The 18341-nt window shown below is 37.1% G+C and overlaps 1 protein-coding gene across 1 annotated transcript; it reads left to right on the plus strand.

Moving 5' to 3' along the window:
* Positions 1-2395: 2395 nt before the first annotated feature.
* On the plus strand, positions 2396-15021 carry LOC145685719 (uncharacterized). Its single transcript, XM_081758197.1, has 2 exons — positions 2396-2532; positions 9486-15021. The coding sequence occupies exons 1-2, from the start codon at positions 2470-2472 to the stop codon at positions 11499-11501; spliced, it is 2079 nt and encodes a 692-aa protein (XP_081614323.1). The 5' UTR covers positions 2396-2469; the 3' UTR covers positions 11502-15021.
* Positions 15022-18341: the final 3320 nt, after the last annotated feature.

The raw sequence follows: 18341 nt of genomic DNA on the forward strand, positions 1-18341 counted from the left end.
AAGTCTTCAACTCAGCCTTGATTGGTTTGTGGTGAATGCAATCAAGGACATAGGCCAAGCCACGAACTTGGTCTCAGTCTGAAATCCCAAGCTGGCTGTAGGAACCTGAAAGGAACACTTGTTTATCGTCCTACAATAGTCATATTTTGCCCTTCCTTCCCGAAAACGTCGAACAGGTCATGATATCTCTAACGCACCTTAATAGTCTCTCGCCCACACTCGCCTCTTTTTGTTCCCACCCCGTTCGGAACCGAGAAGGTCTCCTGGGGGAGATCTTTCCCACGTTGCGCATCGCCACGGTAACTAGAATAGCGCCTACTTTGACTACCCGATGCTGGAGTGGGAAATCCCTATTTTCCAGCTACCCAACTCTACGTCACACGTCATTGTACATACGTCTGTGTCACTTTGCACTGCTCCTACCATGTCTGTTTTGGTGACTCTCCGTCTTTCTGTGTGGAGTCCCCTTGCACAGTTCCCTCTGCGCCATTCGGTTTACACCATCATTTCTCTTGGGTCTGATTTTCATTCTTTTGTTTTGGACCGATATCAATAACTCTCTTCGTTTGGGAGTACTTCGCCGACGGTGTGCGGCATTCTTTCGCCCGGTTTCTGCTGGACCATGCCGCCATCTCGACCTACGTTCATATTTGCTTGTTTCCTTGTTTTCAATTGTGGAATCACCTCTCGACGTGTCTTTCCTCCACCACCTCATTGTTGGTCACCTGGTGGTTATACAACCACACTTAGCGGATATGACAGTGTCCACCATATCGTATCTGTTTGAGAGTTCGACATGGCACTCACTATTTATGGTTGTCAGGTGATAAACCTATCCATTCTCGCCTATTTTGACGTATCTTTCCTTGACATATTCTCCGGGAATCCCTACGCACTTGTGGGAAATTCCTTTTGCACGGATTTCACGATTGTAATATAAGCATTTTTGCATAGAGCAGGTTTGGTTTCTTTGAGAGAACCATGCCCCCCTAGCTCTATCACTCACGCTAGTGGCATATAGCGGTCTAAAGTTCCCTTTACCCCGTTTTTTTTTGGGGGGTCTTAGTGTTGTAATATATATACTAGATAAATTACTCATTCTTTACATGGATCTGATAAAATATCTATGTAAACAAACTGAAGAACGAAAGGAAAAATATCGGTCATTTTCAACTACTTTTACATATCCCTGGAAACGCCCCTGAGATCCTGGTTCGAATTAAAAAAAAAAAAAACGCCTCTGGCCCCCAGCCGATGGGGACTGTATTTGAAAGTCAACTTCTGTGTGAGTATCACCATTCATCTCAGCGACCGCAAAAACTATGGATTTAACACTACTATCAGTGTCATTTTGGATTATTTTTACATGTCTCGGAACCCTTCCTCCCGCAGGTGACCTCCGGCCCGCATACAATGGTAGCTGAATTTGAAAAGTCATCGCTAATGGAAGTATCACCATTGATCTCAGCAACTGCGAAAAGAATGGATTTGACACTGATATCGGTCACTTTGGATTATTTTTATATGTCTGGGTATCTTCCCCAGGTGAAGCCGGCCAGCAACCGAATAGAGTGAATTTGGAAGTTAATGCGATCGCAGTTTCAGCATTGATCTCAGCGACCACGAAAACTATGAATTTGATATTAATATCGGTCATTTTCTACTGTTTTTACATGTCCCTGAGAACCCCGTGGTTCGAATTTAAAAAAAAAAAAAAGTTTCGTCTTGGTCTGGGGCCTGGACCAAGGTACCCGGGATCAAAATTTGGTCATTCTCTGTCCACTCGTCTGGTCCCGAGGCCGCACACAGGCAGGCAAACAAATTCTTTATTTTATTTATATTTATATTCAATAAAATTCAGTTTTTTTTTCCTCTGAAGAAAGACTGATTTCAAATAATCAACTCTGAAGAGTTAAGCTTGTGTGTTCAGTTTTTACTGATACCGAAATGTTAAAGGAGACAATTATCTTTTGATTCTTCCCTGTCCATACCTTATTATGACTGATTATTTTTAAAAATCGGTATTTATTATTATTATTATTATTATTATTATTATTATTATTATTATTATTATTATTATTATTATTATTATTATTATTATTATTATTATTATTATTATTATTACCATCGTAGCCACCAGAGAGCAGGCTGTTGTAATTTTGGTGACATTCCTTGTGAATATAGCTTGCCACTTGAAAAACAAATAATATATTGTCACAAGATTATACCCTAATCAAGATTTGCAATACTTACGAATAAACCAGTTTTAATAACCATAATATTATAAATCTGATTTTAATAGATCACCACTGATTGCGCAATGTGATTAGTCAATTATTGGCAATGTACTTATAACATTGATAACAATGGAATAAGCAGAAGCGTCAATCAAAGTTGAAGGGTCTAGTTTATGATGTCTGTTATGCATCTCCCGAAGTTAACTAAAATTACTGTCCGTGTTTCTTAAATATGAACTGGATGAACGGTTACAACATGTTTCCTCCATTTATGTTAATGCCTCAACTAATGCAGGTATTTAAATATACTTCAACCTAAGTTTTCTGTAATGTTTACTTTATTAGTCAATGAAGTTATGTGTTTTCAAGTATCATGCATAATATTATTTTAATTGTGTTCTAAGTAAAGCGAGAAGTCTCAAATTGTTTCTGTGTCTTCTTTAACGCACAATAAACACTGAATAACATAGCACAAGAAGTACTATATGGCATGAACAGTGCTGTTAGATTTCTTAGAAATATCACAGCATAGAATTCACCCTTGTACTTGGAAATAGTGGAAGGTTTAGACATTCGTATATAGATAGGCCTATATTTAGAAGTAAATTGTTAAATTCTTGGTGAAATAAACCGAAAGAAATGTCATTTCGGCTTATTATGTTCAATTTGAAAAAAAAAAAAAAAAAAGAATTGATTAATCAGAAATCAGTTACAAAGTTTGTTTACATGACAGGAGAATAACAAATATTTAAGATGTTATGTTTAGTTATGCTATGCAAGTTGTTACTTTTACATACTGCTGTTAACCACCTTAAGTTAAAGGGAACAAATGATAAGTGGAAGTTAATGCTGAAAGAACCATGGGAAAGTGTGAGCAAGTAATATTAATAAAAATGAAAGAATTCCCAGAAATCTCATATACATCTTGTTCCTCATCATAGACTTCGCCTGTAATCGAACAGGTAATCTTTCACACTAGAGATAAGCACCATTGGCTATAATAATTACAGTAGATAATTTATACATAATTTTATTTTCACCAATCCGTGAAATTATTTCTTGATAAGTTTATTTTTTAAAATTAGTTTTCCTAAACTATACATATTTACTGAAAACTGTCTTAGTAGCCAGAGCTGTATTAACTAGACCTAACTAGATAAATAAAGTTATCCAACAACATCGTAGTGCGTACGATGCACCTGCAATTCATCGACGGTTATTCTCTCATCGCCGGTAAAATAAAAAGGGTCGAAAATCAACTGTAAAACACGTAGGAAACGGTAGCCAATTTTCTTTAAAATGGCCTTCGGTTACCAATAGTTGTCTGTCAAGAAATGTTGAATTTCTGAAAACATGGTGTTAGCTCAGTATTAATGGGAATTATGAAATAGCATGGATAAAATTCCATTAAAATCCTCCCTACGGTAAGGAAAACCGTGTTAGAAATGGAGTTGGTAGATGCGGGTGGTGGCGTTGGAAAGGTCCAAATTCCCTGACGTAGTGGCGACGTCAGAAATAGGACCCATACCCTGAGACTCCAAAAAATGGGGTCCCGAAATTTGGGCTCGAATCCCTTCTATTTGCCTATTAATCATGGAGGGTGGTGACGTTGGAAATGTCCGAGTCGTTTGAGCACAGTGGTAATGTCAGAAATCTTGCCCTACCCCCAGAGTTCCAGAAATTGGGTCCTGAAGTTTTGGGCTCGGGTCCCTTCTATTCCTCTTTTCAACATAGAGTTGTTGGGCACAGATGGTGGCATTAGAAAGATTAGGGTCGCTTGAGTACAGCGGTAATGTCAGAAATCGGACTCAGGCCTCGAAGCCCCAGAAATGGGGCCCCGAAATTTTACAACAATGTCCATTCTGTTTCCCGTTTAAACATGGGGCTCTTGGATGCGGGTGGTAGCGATAGAAAGGTTACGGTACCCTGAGCATAGTCGTGATGTCAGAAATCGAGCCCGGACCCCGAAACTCCAGAAATGGGGTCCTGAAATTTTGGGTTCGTATCCCTTTTATTCACGTATTAAATATGAAGTTCTTGGACGTGGATGGTGGCGTAAGAAAGGCTCGGATCCCCTGAGCACAGCAATGATGTCATAAATCGGGCCTAGCCCGAGGCCTCAGAAATGGTTTCCTGATTTTTTTTATTGAGTCCATTCTATTTCCCTATTAAAAATGGAGTTCTTGGATGCGAGTGGTTGGCGTTCGAAAAGACTGGATCCCGTTAGCAAATCGATTATGTCAGAAATGGGAACCATGACCTGATGCCCAAGAAATGAGGTCCCGATGTTCTGAGCTGCTGCAGTTGGCGGCTACTGCAGTTCATTGATGCTGAATATTTTGACTAATATACTTTCAACTGTTTTAGATGTTGTAAGAGCTAAAAATTAAAGAAGTGAAGTCTAGGGATCGCTGTGACTACTCAACTGGAGCACGTCTACAGATCCAGTGGCTAGAAAACTGTTGATCCAATATCTATTAGACTTGAACCTTATAGTGCGAAGGCACACCGTCACGCTGAAAGTGCGTTGGTAGTGCATTTTCTCTATTCAAAAGTATTGGAAACACATCCTCGCACTTTCATATAACGGTCATCATTCAGTTTGTCTTCAGTGAATACGGAAACACAATGTGTGTCCACTATATTCTCTATCACACTATAAGTTTCTGTCCACCCACACATTTACACGCATCAGGCTAGTGGGTTCTTGTCCGACTAGTATTGTTGATTCTATTTCTTTACCTCGCCATTTAGGAAGAAACTGCCTAGATATTGAACAACACCTCATTGAAAAATTGAGAATTAACATGCCATTTTCCAGGGCTCATTGTCAGAACTCCAATAGTTTGTCAGGGCCATATTCAATTACGTCTTGATGTATTTGCAGCTTGTGAAGGTGCTACTGGTTGCACCTTATGACTATACGATTGAACGTTGATTCACGGCACAGCTGACACGTGCTACGATCGGGTTCTGCGAGTTAGAATCTTGATAAATGCTGACAATAGTTAGTATTTCCTCGTTCATAGCAATTTTCGTACATCCAAACGAGATGGCATGCCGTGCACACAACTTGTTTCCCTTAATTTGGTCAGAATTTTGTGGTGCTGTGAGATATGAGTGGGTGTTCTGGATTTAGCTCATTGAACGGGCCTCGATCACTTGAGTACTGTGTCCATCAATTATTATGAGAATCAGGCTCGGACTGGCAAGGGCAGGACGGCAGGGATCCCTGCCGGGGCCCCTCTCTAAATATATATTGTAGTTTGTTTCGTTTCCAGAGTTCAGTGGCCCCCAGCATTGAACGTAGTCTTGCGGTTCCATTATTGGAATGAAACTAACAGTATTATAAAGTCTTGTTTGGGGTCCTTTCTTTCTCGCCTAGTAAGAATATATTTCAACAATATGAAGAATGGGGCCCCGGCATCATATTGTATAAATGTGTATTGGGGCCCCATGAATGGCGAAGTGAGACTGACTTTCATCAAGTCCTGCAGGGACCCAGGGGCGCCAGAATAAAATTTTCTAGGGTTGCCCATCTCCATGATTGCTATATTATGTCTGGTATTTTTGGTAATTAATAAATGTGGTTTGCTATATTACATTTTCGTGAGCCAGGGGGACTCCACCCTGCCGCTATGTTCGGGGGCCCATGCTGGGGTCTCTGTTAGTCATTTGACAAGTTATTGAAACACCATAAAGAAACAGACCTTGGGGCCCCATTACCTCGCGTAAATGAAGATCACAGCTTCATGAAGTAAGCCACCCGCCCCCATTCGCAAAGGTTTTACAAGACTGTTAAACTACTACTACTTCTACTACTACTACTACTACTACTACTACTAATAATAATAATAATAATAATAATAATAATAATAATAATAATAATAATAATAATAATAATAATAATAATAAAAGATGGGGCCCCTCCAAATGAGGCTCCTGCCGGGGCCCTATATCCCCCAGTCCGAGACTGATCAGAATGTCAGTGTGGTACTGAAGCGTTAATGTCATTTTGATACACTTTTCTTCAGCAACGAAAGAAATGACAGAAAGATAAACATGCTGTCTCATACATTGACATATGAATCACACCTTACGGATAAAATTGGTAAAAACCGATACTGATTTTTTTTTTTTTTTTTTAACGTTTTGGCTAATATGTCCTCTTTGCCATTTGAAATATTTCAGTTGGATTCAAGATGACTGACTTCAAGGTGGTAGTCATTATCATAATATTTCTCTTAGGTAGAACTAGGGGTAAAAGTGAGGGGGAACGCAGGGGGACGTCATCCTCCCACCTCAAAAAATATGTTCGGCGTCTCCCCAGTTCCTACAATATTACAATGGGCAAAAAAAGACAGGGGATTGCGTGACGTCATGCCGCTACCTATCGTCCCCATACCTTTACCCCTGGGTAGAACCAGTGGTGCTATTCCGTTGGTTCGCGAGAGCCGGTTGTTAAAATATTTCGAGTTCGCAGAACCGTTTGTGTTGCCCAGACATAAACACATACACAATTTTTTGGTTTGTTGGAACCTGAATGGAGACACTGCATAGATTATTGTCTGGATTCGCCGTTGGTGTACGAGATCCACGTCTCGTCGCCCATCACAATGTGGGAAAACAAATCATCTTCCTATTTTCGATACCGATCGAAAAACTGTCGGGCACTGCACATTCGTTGCTCTTTGTGCTGGTATGTTAGGATTTTCGGCACCTACCTTGCACTCAACTTATGATATCCAAGCGTTTCTGTGACAATCCTGTAGATGGTGGTTCGTGCAACGTGGGGGAAATCGTGAGCCAGAGCACTGATCGTCTATTGCCGATCACATGGCAGTTTTTGAATCATTTGTCCCACGAAATCATCCGTCTGAACACTAGGCCTGCCACTCCGGTCTTCATCGTGCACGTTGGTGCGACCATTTTGAAACTCGCAACACCATTTGGGAACCTTTCTTGCACTCATTACTGTAGGTCCATACATAGGCACAATTTCCAATGGATATCAGCTATAGAAGTTCCTTTTGCAAGCAAAAATCGTATCATACTGTGCACTTCACGATTAGCAGGAGAAACAATTCTCGCAGCGGTTGCGATCTGTCTCCCACGGCTGGCAAACTCCTATTGACTCAAGACAACCACTGCAGTGGCTTCGTAAATAGTCGTTGTTGGCGCTGCATGCATGATATTGTGTTCCAGCCTACCCCCATTTCACTATACGTCGACGGCCCTACTTCTGGAATACGCCTGGAATATATATATTAAGAGAGAGAGAAAGAGGGAGAGAACCGGTTGTTAAAAAATGGAATAGCACAACTAAGTAGAACCCAAGCCTCAATAGCCATAACGCAGATTTAATCAATTCATTTCCATCTTACAAACATATATCCAGACTTTAGTAACTGTATGTAAGAGGTGCGTTAGAAAAATAATGAGATATTTTCTCTTAAATTTTGTTATTGTTACAAATCAAGGTTATTCTTCAAAATACTCCCCTTGGACAGCTACGCAACGATGAAGGAATTGTTTTTATTCTTCGTAGCAGTTCTGGAAGGTTTCTGCTGGAGTGCCGTTCAGTTCGTCAGTTACACTCTTCTGGATATTATTCAAAGTACCAAAATGGCGCCATTTCGAGTAGTGGTTTTTGAGCAAGAGGAATAAAATGAAGTCGCAGGGACTGAGATGCTTCGATAGAGTGGTGGAAAATCACGGGATTTTTTTTTTCAAAATTCATTGATGGAAACTGTGCGTTGTCGTTGTGTAGCATCTTAGTGTTTACAGTGTCTGGCCGCACACTTTTCCCAAGTCCGAAATCTGTGTTAAAATTTGATGAACGGCAAATATACATTCAACGATTACTCAATAGTGATCATTCTCACAGTCAATCGATGATCTGACCTCACAAGGTACTTCATTCTTTTATTGTCATCCGTTTTGAGATTGAAGATCTTGCTACATTTGGTTCGTCTTGGCCTTCTAAAAAGAACTTGTGCTATCTGAACGCTTGTGCCCTGGGTAGAGAATTTTCTTCATAAACCTTTTGTAACTTTTCAGCAATCATATTAGCGGATTCGTCCCAAGCGTTTGCATGAAATGTGGTGTCAAAATGTTGCTTAAACTTTTGTCGGTCCATTTTAAAACACAATTTCAGTCGCTCTGAGTAATCGTGTACATCGGCGCAAATCTGTCTTTAGCATTAAGGGGGGGGGGGACAGATAACACCGTTCCCATAGTCTTTTTTTAAGTGCTGTTCAAAATACTTATGAAGATGAAACACAATTTTGTGGAGGATTAGGGGCGCAGAGTTGTCTTCCACGTTGATTTTGAGGCCTATTCTGGGAACAAGAGAGATGAGACTCATACTACGCCCCCCCCAAAAAAAAAAATTCAAATCGGATTATTGGGGAACTGTCCCGCCCAGTTCCAAAATTGGGGGAACAGTCTCCCTCATCCCTTCGGAATTTGCGCCAGTGATCCTGTAGCATCTGGAGCAAGTACAAACTTGAACTGAGTCAATGGAAAGAATTAACTGTCGTGTGAAGGTTCGATTCCTACAGTGTTGACAGTCTCGTTACTTTTATAACACCTCTTAAACTTCGCCTGTTAAAGTTATTTATTGGTACAATTTAAACATAATGTCATACTCTGCTGATGTTAGAATGCTTCTGTATACTTTTTAAACTATATTCTAGACATTTAGGAAAATTGCTGATAGATTAAAAAAAAAAAAAAATCAACGTAGTGTGAAAGCTTAAGACAAGCCAGCACTGCTCTATAGGAGGGGCTACGTTCATAAATGGGTGTGGAAGTAGAAACTTGTTCTGGTCTTGAAACATCTAATAATAATAATAATAATAATAATAATAATAATAATAATAATAATAATAATAATAATAATAATAATAATAATAATAAAAAGAAATCACCGCAATGCCTTTGTTCAGTAGAAAGGGCAAATTCGTCACTTTGTCCCTTTCGATTGTAGATTATCAACTAATGGGAGCAATGTCCCTTTCAGTTCCACTACCAAGATTATTCGATGTATTTAAAGCATAGAGTAAGCGTAATTTTGATCATAAAATATAATTCGCAAAGAAGTTGGTATAAAGTAGAGATCACTGTATATAAGCCAGTATTCTTTTTTTCAATTATAATTGTAAACATACATTCACGCTTGTATTATTTTTATTCAATTTAAATAGCGTCGTTACTAAAGGAAATTCTTTTTCCTTTTATTTGCAGGTAATTCCATTTGTTTTCAATCCATTTTGGCCCGTCAACAACAGGTACCAATTGGAATTTCAACAATATTCCTATTTCGGATGTTCACCGGAAAGAAATAATCCTTTTTCAGAACAACCTCAAACAATAAGAGGACAATATTCTGGTCAGCCCATATACTTTCCAGAGTGTATTTGTACATTTTCTGCTTGTTCATATTGCCCAGTAATTACACCAGTACAATTTGTCTGTCATAATCCACAGTGTTTAGTTCAACAACGTAAAGAATATGGGACTATTAGTTTGGAGGAACTGAATGAAACTATCCGGACTGAAGTACATAATCAAACTTGGAGTTGTGCATCAAACGTCGACTTTTCTCAGGGAATATCTGAAAGATTTTTGCGTACTTCGTTTGTAGAATTTACTGACAATGACTCTAGTTGTTATGAATTTTTAGAAGAAGAACAATCTGACGATAGCTCTGATGAAGTACCATTTTCTTCAGAAACGTCATCTAATAGTTGGAAAGTTTCCTCCGATTCAAGTCTAGAATCGCTGCTGGACGCCGAATATGAGCAAGTAGACAATTTAGTACAAGATAGAGAATCACCTCAGTACAGGGTTCATGACTTAGATGGAAGAAGTGAGGAAAAGAATGATCTTGTAGTAGACCTATCTATTGAAAGTACGATCATGAGCCATCATCAGAGGACACGAACGATCAGATGCAACCAGATCACTTGTAGACCAAATGTTCCCATGCTCACTACTCCAATAATAAAGCCTGCAGAAGAGGACGCTCCAAAGGTGAAAGTAATTAAACAGATAAATAATAAGAAAGAAGAATGGCCAGAATTGCCACCTATTTTCAGCCAACCCCGAAAGAAGTCTCAAGTCATTGAAAGTAAGGATGAAAATCTTCAAAAAATACAAAATGCTGAGAATTCAGTACGTGACGATTCAGGACAGACTGTACTAACGTACTCCCAGGTAACTGAGCGCTCAAGATCTAAGAAGGATGTCCATTTATCCGTTGGGAATGAGGATACCGATAAGCAAAAAGTGCATTCAATGAATCAAAACCTCGAGGATTGGTTTGAAGGTGTTAAGCAACGTAACAAAATCCAATCAAATAAATGCAAGAGAAACAAAAACTCACTTCTTCCATCGTCCAGTGACCCCGAACAAGAAGAGTCTGGAAACCACGCGACAGGGAGAAAGACAAAAGAAGTATTGCAGTCTAAAGAAATTAACCATCTACTTGATACGAATAATGATACAAATAATGTGGGATCAATAGAAGAAGCTTGGCCATCCATGGTTTACTTGACCTATCAAATGGAGCTATCATCCAAAGAAGTGTCGGAAAATAAATCTGAAGCAGTTGCTACAAAAACATCTGCGACAGCAAATGAGATGGAGACAGATATCGCAGAAATATCAAGAAAGAGGAAGAAGATACATCTCAGAAGGGACACTTTACCATACTACATAGAAGAAGCCCTTAGTGAGGCCCATGGATCAGAAGATAGTTCTTCAGAGTGTGATTTTTCTTCCGTAGAATCTGTGTTAAAGTATACGTTGACGAATTCAGAGAGCTCAAGTAGTGATAGTAGTGATGATGAAAAAGTGAATGTTCAATCTGTGAAAAACATTGACTTGAATGATAATAATGAATCAAGTGCTCAAGCTGCAGAACAATCTTTAAATTTGAAACAGTCGTATTCCGATATTCTTAAATCCGCATGCGACAAAACACCTAAACTCCCTAATCAGCAATATAATGCTGCTGTCAGCTATAGTTTCATAGGAAATGTTACAGCAAATAATGCAATAAAAAGCACCAGTTCACGTATAGCACCCGCAAATATTGACAGTGATTGTGTAATGTGCAAGATTATAAAAGATATGTCAATAGATGAATACACAGCAAAGAGACCGACAGGAAGCAGGGAATTGTGGGATGATGATGGAATTGATTGGCCCGCTGTTGAAGAAGTGATAAAACACAAACCTGATTTCGACATAGATTAATGCTATCGAAAGCTTTTCCTCAAGTTATTCCCGGTACTGGGAGCTATTAACCAGGTGATTACTCCTGTTTGAAGTATTGTCAGGGAGGCAGGAAAAGTGAAAAAAAAAAAAAAAGTAGACCAAAACCGGTTATTTGCAAATATTCAGTACTTTTATGAAAGTAATTTGGGTTTCAATAGTAAGTCTACGTTCTTTCTTCGTTTGTATTCCGAAGTGTAATTACAAAACCAAACGAGACAATGTTCTGAAGGGAATTCTCACTACTTTTTAAAAATAATTTACGGAATAACTTAAATACAAATGAGAATTGTTAAATTAAACAAAAATACACCCAACTGTATCGTCAATAATCTTAGTTTGTAGGACGTGTTGAACACTTTTCTCAACTGAAATGTAAACAATCTAACTAGGTTGTTCCATTGTACCTAATAGTTGAGACATTTCCCCCTTTATAGATTCGAAACGTTCTACAAGATAGAACTTAACGACGACATAGTTGGTTGTATACATAGTATATCTGTACATATAGCATATACTAACATATACATACATACTAACATAATGAGCATTCTCTCACGTAAAATCAAGTGAAACAAATAGTATTTAGAAAATGCATTTAAATAAACCAATAACACGAGATCCTCTGGATCTTTTCTTATAAATGTAGGAGCGCAGTGAGGTCATAGTTGTGAAACAAATTTATGTATTTTATAAAAGAGGTTCTGTAAACAAGTCTTTGTTCACTTATGGCACAATACTAACCTAAAAGTTACTCTGTAAAGACCTTTTTTAAAAATATTTTCAATACTTCGAGGTTTGAAGCATTGTAATAGATGTTCCTATAGAAGATTTTATGTATTAAGATCTATAGACTGTAGAGATTAATCATTGACTAGGAATAGTGCATTATCCGGTCATTAATAAAACATCTGGAGCTTGAAATAAATGTACATGAGACACACTCTACAGGGAGTTTTTGTTTTTGTATTCACGCACTAATATCAATAGGTTCTTATAATTATTTTATTATCTCTGAAGTATGTAATCAGTTAGCTGTGTAACATGATGTAATAAGCTTTAAACTATCTTGAGAATGAAAACTCTAGAAAGGTTCTCGAAATATTAATGATCTTTTGAAAAAGTTTGGTCGCCACAGGAATGCTTCCAGGTTAGTGTTGTGATGTAAATTAACATGTGTTTCTAACGTTCCATTAGCAATTATTAGTCGATGTTTTAATATCATTTTGCAAATATTAAATGACTCAGTTCCAAAAATTATTTTTGTTTGTTGTTGTACTAAATTATTAACAAAAAAATACTATTTATTTACAAGAAAAGTCGGGGCATAGTGAAGACTTTTAAACTATTGTAGTTTCTTCGTTGTTTTAACTTTTCATTGTCCTGAGCAATCAGATATTAACAGATACTTTGGCTGTGACGGTTGGCTGTAAACTATTGAATTTTTATAGCATATATATTTAAACTAGTGTTAATCAGTTTAAAGAGGTAGAAACAAAATATAATATTGCTAAATGTGCCGTTTCTGTACAAGAGTGATAAGATTTTATTTTATTGTTATACTTGCCATGTAATGAAGTTTATTTGTACGAGTATGAATATGAATTATGGATTATAAATATATATATTTATAAGTATGAATTATAACTTAAGGTGCCAATTGGTAATGAATTTAACCAGCAATACTTATGGAAATGACAGAACCATACTCTGTACAGTATACCTCTAATTGGGACCAAAGAGTTTCCTAATAACACTTTTGTACATTAGGAAATTAGCATAGTTTAAGGTGTAGTGTTATGTCTCTGTTTATAGTTTTAGTACACTTTTCATTAGTAAACTTAAACTCAAATCTGGTATACGATCTATGAAATAGGCAACAAGTGGTTATATGCATGTATTTACTAGGTTCTCATGAAAGATGTAACGGGCCGCTATAGAACTCTGTATGAACTATAAAAAATATACGCAGAGTGTTTGTGGAGGAATGTATAATACTCTGTTAAATGGTAGTATGAGTGATTATAAACAAAAATAGCTATTTGAACATTTATTCGGTTTTGAGCGGTTACCGAGAAAGGTTGGTTCGTTTGGAGTGCAACGTTACCTTTATCACCGAAACTATATGAGACAAATATGAACCTACAGTTTAACGTGGGACAAAGAGATAGGAATACACAGGAACACAAACAGCAAGTAAGTGATGTCATCACATCACATCAGAAAGATCACATGGACGCAGAAAGTCATTACTATGTTCCTGATGGGCAGCAGTGGACAGAACTTTGGCTTACCAGCGTCTCACATATCACGTAACAGATTTTCAAACACACCGTAAACGCAATTAGTGCACTTGTTAATACGTTACAGTTACTACAGGCATAATATGGCGTTCCTTGATAAGGTCAGACATTGTGTAAGAATATTTCTTCTCTGTAATGCTATGATATTTAACTATTAACTTTCAGGCAGGCCATTATACTGTTTCTATCGTGTCTCGGTAACCGTTCAAAATCGGACAGACCTCAGTTGATATATTTCGCTTAGACTCTCCCAGAGTATTGCAGATTTTACTCCAAATATCCTGTACATGCATACAAAGTATATATAGTACGTAAGAATCAGTCTGTTTAAATGAGTTCAAAACAAAGTGTAGTTTTCGTATAGTTGAAAGAAAATATTAAAGTTTCTCTCTATATAATTAATTATAAGTTTTTAATTATTAATTTATGTTATTTGCTCAAATAAAATTGTAATGAAATGTTAATAAATAAAACTAGTCATTGTTGTTAATTGATCTACTGTTATGTCTAAGATATGTCCTGGAATTAAGACTGATAGGTGTACTAAAATGTAGTAATAATAAACTGAAGTGATATATTAGTTTCGTGAAATGTATGTGTTCCATTTAATATTGTTTTGCTATGTTGAATGTTAACAGTAGTTAAAAGCAATTTCTTCTAAGTTGTTTCAATGGTAGAAACTACAACAAAGTTAATATTTTATCATTTACAACTATAGTAAACTGAAAATCCAAACTAAAAGTTACTGAAAATGTTATATCAGCATACAGTAAAATGCTTTTAATGTCTTCTACAATATTTGTGAAAGCAAAACCATGAACGCATTAAAGATTTCAAAGAAATAATATAAAATAACCCTTTACAAAAAAAAAAAAAAAAAAAAAAAATGAACTAAAACACATCATAGTCTTCGTGCCTTTTACGTTCAGTATTAAAATGTATTATTTATCTAATGTAAATGTCTAAAAATATATTGTTATATTACTTAATCCAATTTAGTTACCTCTTATTACACATAAGATGTTTTGAAAAATGCTGGTTAAGTTAGCATATATTACTAAAATGTTTAAGCAGAAAGTGCTTGAAAAAATGTTCTGGATCATTTAATAAAACTGACACTTCATATCATATTAATCAGTTATTTACAAAAGCAATATGATTTATGTAAACAAAAATGTCTATATGTCTCAATAAATAAGTCTAGCACAGAAAACAGCGAGATTTTAACAAATAATTATTCTGGACTGGTTTATAAATGACCAAACTCAAAATTGTAATTAATATATTGAAAATTTCACGTGTTCTAGTATGCGTGTTCTACAATCTCTATATACAGTACAAAAGAAGAAATCCTGACTAACTGATCAACGGCTAGGACAAACCGCTTAAGTTGGAAACTTTAAATTTCAGACTGTGCGTAGAATTTATGACGTAAGGTACCACTAAGGAAGGATTTTTGAAAATTCGATGTGAAAGGGAATTAGGATAGAGGGCTGCAATTATTGATTCGATGATAGAAGAATTTTCCTAGAAAATGACGAATGTAACAATTGCACTCGCTGCTTCTTAAATTTGGTATACAAAAGGATACTAAGAAATGCCAGATCTAAAAGGGTGCTATTAAATATAAGCTAAGGAGATGGTTAATATTAAAAGAAAATAACTATATATAAATGTACAAGAATATATCAAAATATTCGTACAATCACCCAGGAAAATTTACCATCGAAAACTCTGACACCATGATGGTATGGATAGGTACTGATTGCCACGGGTGCTGACTGCCACAGCCAATTATTGGTGCTGACTGCCACGACTGTCGCTGATTGCAAATATGAAGGTGTTGACTGCCACGACGGCGTGCTGACTGCCACGAGCCTGGGAGAAACTGTATTTGGAAAGAGAGAAATTAATCCCTCATACTAAATTTATGATTATTAATTAATTTAGTAGGGATTAATTTAGTAATCATCACAGCAAATCTATGTGGCATCCTATAAGTTACAAAGTTGCTCACTAAGTGGAACGACATACACTTGGATGTTTATAGAGGGATTGTCTTTTCTATTATATGTATTTTACAATTTGCACATTTCATTGTTTATATTAATTGTTTTATTGTATTATTTAATGGGTATGATGGTCTGAAGCCAGCTGACAAGGGAAGTTTGGGAGAAGCACTAGCCTGCAGAGAAATAAGCATTTCATTCGAAGCACCAATTCATGCTGATTACAACAGGTAATACAACTCCTGTACGTTGAGAATTGTTCGAGATATTCAGCTTGAAAATTTATATGAGAAAATGAGTGGATGCACGTTTCAATGCGTTAAGTATTCTCACCCATGGCGAAGCCTGATGGTTTGAACTTGCTATTGCTTGATCAGTGGGGTCCATTCACAGACAAATTGTCCATTACAAGTTGCATGACGGATGGCAAAGACGTAATGGTTGAGAAGATACCAAAGAATTGCACACGATTTGTGCAACCATTTGATATGTTTTGATTCCGATCAATCAAGGATTATGGGAGGAGATTCGTACATAGTATGAATCTTCTTCATCTGTACGTTATAATGTACCAACGAAACAATCAAATAAAGTTCTTGTCCATACGAATCACTTCCGATCACCGCGATACATTGGATTGTTTCGGTTTGCGTTCTGCAAGGCAGGTTACGAACAAATTATAGGCCTATACCTTTTGAATCACTTGTCGAATTTGCTTTTTGCTTTGGTTCTGCGAACTGTTCTCTTGACGGATGCAACACAATTGCACATATAAAATGTTCATGGTGTAAGGTAGTATTTTGCCTGCGTCATTTCTTCATAAAACAGAAGAACAACAGTGATCAATTTTTATCTCTAACCTATGATTATTGTGAACAATGTAATGACTAAATGTATCTAACAAACCCGTTAGTTATTGCGAAACACTTTTTTTTTCTGTTACTTCCGATAGCTTTCAGTTCGTATGTCAATATTCGTTACTAATTATGTTGTACTTACGCGTATAAATCCGTATATCCTCATTTTCTCATATAAACTTCCAAGTTGAATATCTCGAACCGTTCTCAACCGTACAGGAGCTTTATTAGCTTGTTATAATCAGCATGAATTGGGACTTCAAATGGCATGCTTAGTTTCTCTGCAGGCGAGTGCTTTCTCCTGAACTTCCCTTGTGAGGTACAGCCAGCAGTGCTTTTTTGATGGAACTTTCAAGAGCTGCTCGAAACAATTTGCACAGCTGTACACAGTTCATACTGACCTAGGGAGTTCAAGTGAGAATACATAAATCGTACCATTTTGTACGCACCACTCCCTGAAAAAACTGAAAGTACACTCATGTCCAAAATTATTGTCGCATATCTATAATTGTCTTCTTGTAAGAATATAATTTGATAATTTTGCAGAGTACTTTTAATACTTATATTATATGTATAATCAGGAAATTTATATTTGTGATAAATTTCATAGGAAAAGAATTATAAATACGAAAATCATAATAAGTAAAATACGAAAATGTAACTAAATGGACAAGAAAATTTTATTTTCGTTTTATTGTTCATATTTACTGCTCTTTTGACATAAAATTTACCACATACTTGTCTTTGCCGATTATACGCATACTAACATTATAAGAAATACCGGGCGAATTCGTTATCAAATTATATTACTAGAACAACATATTTATAACCATGTGACTATAAGTTTAGACATGAGTGTACATACAGAGACCTGTTTACCTTTGTTAGGTGTTGGTCTGAACAACACGATCATCTAGTTTCTTTCATGCTTCTTGGCGTCCGGTAATGTTACGTCTAGCAACTTTCTCTCAGGCTCGTGGCAGTCAGCACGCCATCGTGGCAGTCAGCACCTTGATATTGGCAATCAGCGCCAGTCGTGGCAATCAGCACCAATAATTGGCTGTGGCAGCAAGCACCCGTGGCAGTCAGCACCCCACCGATGGTATTAGCCCTTCTCTACGTAGTCACCGTGCGAAGTGACACACTTTTGGCAGCTGTTCTTCACTTTTCGTAAGCCCGTTTTGTAGAAGTCTGCAGTTTGACTTTGAAAACAAAATTTAGTATCAGAAATGATGTCATCCCTGCTGTCAAAATGGTGTCCTCTGAGTGGACGCTTCATTTCTGGGAAGCGAAAGAGATCAATTGGTGCTAAGTCCGGTAAGTATGAGGGTGGGGCAATATTTCATATCGTAATTCCACTGCCTTCATCATGGATGCATGGCCAGAATGAGCTGGTACATTGTCTACCAACAGCGGCACACCTTTTGTGATCAATCCCGGACATTTCTTCTTTAGTTCCTCTAGTAAATTAGTCGCGAGGCAGTAATAATAGGTACTAGTCAAGGGCGGATCCAGGATTGTCTGAGGGGGTGTACCAATAACTATCAAAATAACCGATCACACTTAAAGTCTTCAATGTGACATGTGACAATATTATTTACCCCTGACAACACTGATGCATAGAACGGAGGAAAGTATTTTGCAGAGCGGAGG

The sequence above is a fragment of the Thermobia domestica genome, chromosome 1 (genome assembly GCF_964235325.1).
Source record: "Thermobia domestica chromosome 1, izTheDome1.hap1.1, whole genome shotgun sequence".
NCBI lineage: Eukaryota > Metazoa > Arthropoda > Insecta > Zygentoma > Lepismatidae > Thermobia > Thermobia domestica.

Coding starts and splice junctions, on each gene's coding strand:
- LOC145685719 (XM_081758197.1), top strand. CDS start 2,470: ATGAACTGGATGAACGGTTACAACATGTTTCCTCCATTTATGTTAATG. Junction 2,533..9,485: donor TAATGCCTCAACTAATGCAG/GTATTTAAATAT, acceptor TTTTATTTGCAG/GTAATTCCATTTGTTTTCAA.